Below are 8,940 nucleotides of genomic sequence, written 5' to 3' on the forward strand. Positions count from 1 at the left end.
AATCCTGCCGGGACGAAGGAGACCTATTTCAGGCTGTGTGGACGGCAGGAGGGAAGAGCTTGCTGTGCAGGGCGTGGGGTGTGGGTAAAATGAGGGAGGATGGAGGTGTAGGCAGGAGGCTGGGACTGCTGCTCTCAATGGTATCAGGCTCAGGTGGAGCCATATCCCAGAACAGCAGCTGACCAGCCCTTGCTGAGCACCCTTCGTTAAGGGTCATAGTTTTCCCGAGGGCATTTCCTCCACCCGAACACGGTGCCACATCTCCCATGCGGTCAGATGAAGCAACTTTATTTTAGCGTGTCTAACTCTATTATTGCAGCCTCCTGGAAAGTTGCAATACTGGTGATTTATGGAGCCTACTGCTCCCGCTGAAGAAGGCTTTGTTTGGGACTGCAATTTGTCACACTAGAGCTGAGGTGTCACAGAAATGCACACTTTCTTTGCTCATGTGCTCTTGCTCTAGTATCGCCCCCCTATTGCTTCTTTGCCAGTTGGTTTTGCAAAATTCAACAGAAATTTACTGATGCTCCACGCATGAAAAGACCTTTAACATTTAATTAGCTCTGAGTATAGGAGTGGGCCTCTCAAATTCAGGGGGACATATGCTCTTCAGTGTGTGCTTAAGCACCTTGCTCAGTGGAAGTCTGAAGGACAAAGATTATAGATCTTTCCTTGTGACCCTCCCAATCCCACTCCTCCCCACATACATTGTCATTAGCGAGAGCAGGCAGGGAGGTATATGGCCTGAATTACATTAAAACAGATGCACTGACTGTAATCTAACATGCAGTTTGGCCACCTTCCTCCACAAAGCCAATCTGGCACCTCTGCTGGAGAAGTTACATTGTGGAGTGGGAAAACAAACATGTTTGCCAATTGTCAGTGAGGGGGAAAAAAAAGTAGAACAGGAGCTGCTTATCAGAGACCCACATTTTGAGAGGAAAATTTATTGAATCCTGAGGAAGGAAGGATCTTCTGCAGGGCTTCAAGAACTCCTCTGACAACCCCATCCTGCAGGAGCTGGGCCAGGAATTACCTTCCTATTGTGAAAACTGGGTCTGCAGAACTGAAAATGAACGTAACAGGACTCCCCAGACTACAGCAGTGCTGTAATTAAAAAACAAAACCAAACCAAACACATTATTCTTAACAAATCTGACTGGCACAGATGGTTTTCTATGACTTTGATTTTTACAAACAGTAGGAATGTCTAAAAATCCAGAGAACTTCAAGTCTGGAAGGCAAAGTTTTCCCTTGGCCTACAGTCAGGCTTGGGGGTGTCTGAGATTCAGATCTCAATTTTGCCCAAGTCTGCAGGTGTTTAGATTCACGTGCCTCATATCATGAAGGATTTGGCTAACTCTCTCCCACTTTCATGAGCATTTTGATTTTGACTGGATCATCTTTCTGGGAGGACAGAGAAAGAACTGTGTGTGTTGGTGCAACTAGCTGAAGAGCAGAATGATTTTTTTTTTTTTTTTAATAACTTGAAATCACCATTAATCTAAGCATCTCCAAGGACTTCCCAAGCAGCAGTGAAGTTAATGGCACTTGTTCTCCCTAGCCCACCTCCCTAGTGCAATACATTCAATAATCATATGTGATCGTAACAGCACATCTGAACAAGATTCCCAACAGCTGCAGGGCCAAATTATATTTTAGGTAACATAAACCAATGCCTCAGAGTCCAGCTCCTGCCATGACATGAAGAGATTAATATCTCAGCTTTGAAACCTGCTTTTAGCTCTTGTACTGGTCTATGAGAACAAATTGAATGCAATCCTATCTGCTTGCGTACACAGCGGCTGCCTGTTTTCCCTGCACCGAGGTGATGCCCACTAATGCAGAGCTGTGGGACCCCCACTGGCAACCATGTGCCATCGCAGCTCTCTTCAAGTCTTGGAGAGCCGGTTCTCTCCGTCCTCACACACAATTTTCTGCCTGATTGAGAAGTGGGATACTCAGTTCATCGAAGGGAATGCAGCCGTGATCCAGGTACTGTATGGGGAGAGAGAGAGGATAAATACCACAGGTTCACAAAAGGGTGATCTAAAATTGCCTGAAAGCTGTCCTTATCAGTTACGTAAACCACCAGGAAGGGGAATACTGCTCAGGGTGCGGCACAGGCCAGGCCTCTTGCTAGTACTTTCTCTCTGCCATGTCAGAGAATCTGTAGCAGAGAATCTAGTTCAGCCTGTAACCCTGAAGTTGAGATCTGTATTACAGGGCACATTGAGGCCACTAAAGTTGTATTAGCAAAGTTTCCTAATTACTCAAGGAGTAATTACTGTGTCTGAAGTGACTCAATCAAATTCTGATCTATTACTCTAATCAGCATCCCTTGTAATTATAAAGGGTGTAAATCTATTTTCACAAAAACAGTGGCTGTGTTTCCCTCTCCACTACCTTTCACCGTTTGTAGGAATTGAATACGTATCACAACTCTTGAACCTCTGGGGAAAAGGATGTGTCTACAGGCTATGCTCACAAAGCTCCTTGACAGATTCTGGATTTGATTTTCTTCAGAGAAAACAGACCGAGAGTTTACAGAACTACTAGTATTTTTAAGGGAAAGGTAACCCGATTAAAATGTTTGAGCTGTGCAGCAAAGAGAATGTAAAGAGTATAAACGATGAAGATTGGTAGTGGGGACCTTCTGCATTATTGTGCTGGAGTGCAAACCTGCATATGAGCATAAGCTCTCATTGGAATTTCAGTCCAATATTGAAGTCAAGTGACAAGAGGTCACACAAGCTTGACCTTGAGAAGTCATTAAGCTGAACATCTTATACGGGACAAATGACTTTTCACATCTCTGCAGGGGCTTGCAGCATAACAGAGTGTCTCTCAGGCAGAACAAAAACTATGTTGGTACATACCATTAGAAAAAGTAGAAAGCTGAGATCCTCTGCAGGATGCCTGCCAATCATATAGAAACACAGCAGGAAAACATGAAGGATTGAGAAACTAACAGTACAAAAATTAGAAAATGCAGAAGAGGATCTCTACCAAGGTAGGAAGAAGAGTTGACTCTAACACCGGAACTGTTCAGTGCAGCGTCTTCATTCCCCAATGTGCTACAAACACATCCTGAGTCAAGCAGCACAGCTGTAATGTCTGTGCCTGTCCATGGCCTACTGAGGTTTCGATGCACAAAACTCCACCTAGTGAGGAGATGGGCTGTACTGCATATTCAGCATATACTGCATATTCAAGTTCAGTAAAATGGACTCTGGTGACAAAATAACCTCTGGAATCCAGTAGCAAACCCTATAGCATGATGCTGCCATGGTGCTGATGTCACACATCTACACGAAGTCCCATTAGACTAGAGTAGTCTCTCCTCGATTTGAATCAGATACAATGTTGAGAAACATTCTCTTCCAACTTCACCTAGTTAAGCCACATACTGACTTTGTAAGGATGTCACCAAAGTGAAATAATTTGGCTTTCATCACCTGGCTGTCCCTTACATCTTCCTCACAAAAGACTGACTTGAAGCTCTTTGACTCCACTGGAGATTTATTAGTGGACTTGAACTTTGAACCAACATCCTCTTTCTGATGATGATGTGATAAAACCAGAAATACACCACTAGCATTATATGTCCAAAAGCTTTAATGCACGGTCCTCACTGTTCAGAAAAGATATTGCATTAAATTCTAATACATAAATTTATCCAAATTAAAAAAAAAAATCTTAATTTTACACATCACAATTTTGTCATAACAGATAAAGGAAACCAGTTTTCACATGCAACTGTCTCAAAACAAAACAAATATGACTAGTTCCTCCCCAAAACAACAAAACTGCTATTGTATTACTCAGCAGTTACTGCAAATCCCAACTTGAACAACACTATCCCATAAGTGTACAGCTCAGGATAAGAAAAGTGCCATTCCAAATTACCATCTGCAAATGTGAAATTTATTAAACCATGACTCTCGGCATACGTTGACTTTTTCTGTTAGTTGAGTTAAAATACAAAGCATGTTTAATTTAATTGCACACCATTTTCCTTAAGTTATTGATTTTCTTTTATTATGACTCGAACAGATTCACAAGTTACAAAATATCAATGCTTACAGCAGTTTATACAAATCTTCACTTTGAATTTTGACAGGCACATGAACATGGTATTTGATCACCCAAATGAAAGGCCAGATTCCCTGATCCATTAAAACCAACATCCATGTAAGCCCACTGCTCCATGGACGACAGCAAAGACAAAATCAGTAGGCCGTGCATGCTGTAAAAAGATCGGTGAAGGGAGCAGTGACAAGTTAACAGAGAACATGGCAAAATTACATTCTACATTTCACCCTCTGATAAGGATAGTGTGCCACGCCAGCTTGCAATAGAAACACGAATAGGGCTCTCCCCCAACTCAATCTTATGCCAGAGCTGGGAGTTGGAAAACTACAATTCATCTTCTTACACAAAATCCTCAAGCATCACAATAATCAGTCGTGAGCTGAAGTTCCACAGTTTACCCTTCTCTTGCACAGAAAAAATAAATTACATAAGGCTCATCTGTATTTATTCTGCTTTATTCTGCTGTAAAGAAAACAATAAAACATACCTGTCTTCAAAGAAAAAAAAGCCCTCCCTTCTCCCTCTCCTCCAAAATACCTGTCATCATGGAGAGCTCTCATTTATCCACTTGCAAACATTTCTCAAATTAAGTAAGGCCAGGTTGCTACCTTTGCCCACGTTAAACAATGACAGAATATATTTACTTCAATATAGGTCACTAGGTTCTGGTATCAAAGATAGTTCACTAGTGAAATAACACCTGTGTGGCTCTCTCTTGGAGATAACATGTTCACACAAGTTTTAACACTCAGTGTCCCTTTACCTTAAAATAAAACTATAGCAATTTCAGTGGTTTTCAATCAGTTTCAGCTAAGAGCACCGAGTTACCCTTTAAAACCATTTTGTACGTTTCTTTCTGCGATTTTCTAGCAAAAGGCCCAAACACTGGAAAGCAAGTGAGCAGACAGTAGGATGCTCTGCAAAATCTGGCAGTTCAAAAGGCATCCAAAGAGCAAGAGAGCAACTAGCACTGTGACAACAGGGAGAAATTAAGAAGCTCCAGTATAAGCAGTTATGCAGAAAGTTTTACTAGCAATCTTTTGTTTGTTCAGGCAGTCATAAGACATTCATTACCATGATATGAACTGCAAAATCTTTCATCTGAAAGTGTAAGAGGAATAGGATACTCAATCATTCTAGTTAAGAATACTTATTGACAGTCTTAATACAAGATTACTTAGCTGTAACATGATTTTCTCACAACTAAGAAAGTCTGCACTGAAGCAGAAGAAGTTTACATAGCTTAGAAGATGATGCTAACAGCTTGCTAAAGCTAGCCTTTATGTAAGACTTGGCTTATTTTATTTTCAGACAAATACTGAACAATAGCCATCACCATCCAATGCAAACATACAAGTATTTGCATAAACTTCCCCCATCTATTTTCCCAGTCCTTGTGTCTTCTGCAAAAAAAAAGACAGTTCTTGGTTATTGCTGTACTATAGGAAACAATACTAATATTTGCAAGAGACAAGAGTGTGTATTTTTAAGACCACATCATTTACAAAAACCTTCACACCCAGCATTGTTTCTTCCAAATGAAACTGTACCTTCAGACCCTCTCCCTGCCCTGCACATCTCAAAAGCATTTATGCCTTTTCACTATGGTTTCTACCACTAACTACTGGCCCGTAACAAATTTATGACAGCACCTCAAGCAAGAGTGCATACTTCACCAAATGGACTTGAGCCCAATGAAAAAATATTTCCCCAAGGAAGGGGAACACAAAGGGGAAGGCAAGAAATTTACTCTGACTTCCTCTCTGAAGGGAACAAATGTTTCTGACAGCAGAAGGTTTGTTTTCAGAAAGCTGTAATTTAAGCCAACATGACAGTTCATTACACAGAAGCAGCCCCCCCAACCAAACAGAAAAACCTGTACAAAAAACCATTTTAAAATTTAGATCTGCCTCTGAAATGAATGAATAGAATTCGAATGTGGGAGAAACTGAAGAGTCTGCATTGCTACCAAACAAATCAGACTATGAAATCCATGTTGTTTATCTTCAGTGCTGAGTCACATCTGGATGGTCAACATGCCTCACCAAGTACCACACCCTGGGAGCATTTCAGCACTTCCCCTCCTACCAGAACAGTGCCTTAAAAAAGAATTCCTACAGTGACATGATGAGAAGTGATCTTTTCCTCACATATGGTATACATATATTTAAGACTTCCACAAACATTTGGCCAAAACCTGTATATTATAGATTTCCCAAGTCACAAACACTACAAAAGCCATTCTTACAGCATATACTGTTCAAGGACATGTGACCTCGACCTTACTTCTTGCTCCCCTTCCCCCCATCCACTGAGAAGAGTGTTGCATCCTTGCAGGCTTTGACTGTAAGTCTTCAGCTTCTGGAACACAGTAATTGGATGTCTGCACTCAAAAAAACCCATTTAGTTCATTTATTCAATGTAAAACATTTTCAGTAAGCACTTTCACACTCTGTTCCTAAGAAGTTACATCACTTTACACAACAGAGGTGGTACTTTCTGGATTTACACGCATCAATCTTGAAGCATTTCTCAGATCCTGTAACTGCTTGGCTGGCTTTCCAACTCCTTCCTCAAATCTTTTTTCCACAACAGGAAGGACAGTTTCATACAGGAAGGATGCATTCTGCCTAATGAACGCTTTCTTCTCAGGGTCCTGTTCACACCGTAAACTGTAATCAACATGCTGGACAGCATGCTGGATGATTTCCACGAGACTCTCCAAAAGAACCATATGCAGCTCTGGGAAGTAAAGCTTTAACGCTTCCTCCAGGAAGGCCATAGTCTGCTTAGTGAAAGCTACTACTGTATAGCTAAGGTTGACCCAGCAGTCATCACCTGTATATTGGTCAAAATTGCCTACCCCGCAGCTCCTCATCTCCTCCCTGAGTTTCCCCAGCGCCTCTGGAGTCATTAGGTTCATCCTTCTCCACATCTCCTCAGAGTTGCGGTGCTTGGTGGCCTCGATGATGATATCCTTGTAGCTCTGTAAAGCACCTTTGATATCCTTTACCAGAAGGGCATGAATGATGAAGGTGAGATCCAGCCCAATCTCGCTAAGCTGCTTGCAGTGCTCTTTAGCTACCTTGGGTATCAACAAGAAAGTGAAGGGTGTTACTAGTGTGCAGGCCCCCTTTACATCCTACGCATTTACCAATTTATCATTCTCAGAAAACGGGGAAGCATTAGTCACACTTCACTTATTTCTCCTGCTTTAAGGAATTTCTAATTAATGAGAAATCGATAACTGAAACATAAAACCTGCCTGTCACAATCCCACACACATGCTTTTTTTTTTTTTTTTCCTATTAGCAGCTGAAAGAAACCATAACCTGAGAAACTTAGTCTTGCAAAAAATTATGGAAGTGTAGTCCAAGACAGGCTTGGAAAACAAACAAAAAAAGTCTTCAAACACTCATCATTCAGATGTGGCTTATGCAAATTTTAGGACCTCCTACTGGCTAAAAGCAAATTAAGAACAAACACATTTTGCATTTCTGGTAAAGGCGGGGTTTTTCTTGCCATGTATTTTCATCTTAACGCTCTCCTCTATTAAACTGAAAAAACCCAGACCAGCCCCAAATAAATATTAACCTTTCAATGCAGGAAACCTCTCCGGAGAACCACTCAAGAGCCAACAACTAAACTAAGGATTTACAAGCTTTGCAGGCTTTGTTTCGGCTATCGTCACACCACCCTCTTTGGACCCTCTTACCTTGACGCACTCTGCCGCTGTTGACAAGCTCTCTTTACTATCAAATACTTGCTTGCTGAAGGCATCTACAAACATCCTCATGGAAGAGCGGGCCCAGACAACGAAGGCCGAGTAGCAGCCATTGTTGCCAGCGAAGTCCGTCTCAAACTCTCTCGCCGTCTCTAGAAGGCTGGTGAAGAAGACATGGCAGAGCTTGTGGATGTAGAGCAGCGTGGCGCCCTCGATGCGCAGCTGTCGGATGGCCGTCTGCACCGCAGCTGCTCGGTTCTTCAGGAAGAGCTCACACGCCTTGGTGGACTGGCCCAAGCGAATGAGCTGGGACACGGCTCGGCGGGTGGCCCGCGGCCCTCCCCGTAGTGAGCGGTCTGGAGACAGCTCAAACACCAGCACATCTGTAAGCTGCCGGACCCGCTCATCCACCTTGGCCCGCAGCTCCTTCACGGGCTCGCTCACAGGTTTGTCCCCCAAGTACTCGTTGAGTTTATCCAAGAGGTCCACCGCCCCCTCAAAGTCCCGCTGAGCAATGCAGACGTCCAGGTCCTCAGGCAGCTCCTGGATCCACTCGAGTGAGAGGTCGACCACCTCCTCCTCAGCAGAGGGCTCTTCCTCCTCCTCCTCCTCCTCTTCATCCTCCTCAAAGGGGTTGGTGGATTCAGGGGGCGTCGGGGCAGACCGGGGCAGCGCCTCCTGCTCCAGGCGTCGCTTCTCGCTGAGGGCCCGGTTGCGCTTGGTCTCCTCCAGAACCTCGAGCCACTCCTTCTTGATCTTGGCGTTCTCAGCCTGGAAGATGCGGCTCTCGGGGAACATGAGCAGCTTGAACATGTCCTTCATGGGCGGGTTGTCCTTGACGTTGACCACAGCCAGCCCGTCGAGGGGGTAGAGGGCATCGTAGCGGTAGGCGCCGCGGCGGTTGGGCAGGGCGGTGGCCACGAGCAGGCAGTCGTTCATGAGGAAGGCATGGACCCGCTGGATCTGCGCCATGTGGTCGGCATCGTACTCCACCAGGTCGCCGTTGTAGACCAGGTACTTGCCGGGGCTCTCGGGCAGGAGGTCGCGGCAGCCCTCCACCTTCTCCAGGAGGGTGGTGAGCGTGCGCTGCCGCCCCTCCTCGCTGGCCGCTGCCTCCTTGG

The 8,940-nt window shown here is 44.1% G+C and overlaps 1 protein-coding gene across 1 annotated transcript; it reads right to left on the minus strand.

The window, feature by feature from the left end:
• Nucleotides 1–3,588: 3,588 nt before the first annotated feature.
• EXOC8 (exocyst complex component 8) lies at nucleotides 3,589–8,938 on the minus strand (the record flags this gene model as incomplete). Its single annotated transcript, XM_026844577.1, has 2 exons — nucleotides 3,589–7,180; nucleotides 7,811–8,938. Coding segments are annotated over 2 exons (1,737 nt in total), but the record flags the coding sequence as incomplete, so codon positions are not given.
• Between the last annotated feature and the right edge of the window lie 2 nt (nucleotides 8,939–8,940).

The sequence above is a fragment of the Athene cunicularia genome (assembly GCF_003259725.1).
Source record: "Athene cunicularia isolate RWA chromosome 3 unlocalized genomic scaffold, athCun1 chr3_part1, whole genome shotgun sequence".
NCBI classification, from domain to species: Eukaryota; Metazoa; Chordata; class Aves; order Strigiformes; family Strigidae; genus Athene; species Athene cunicularia.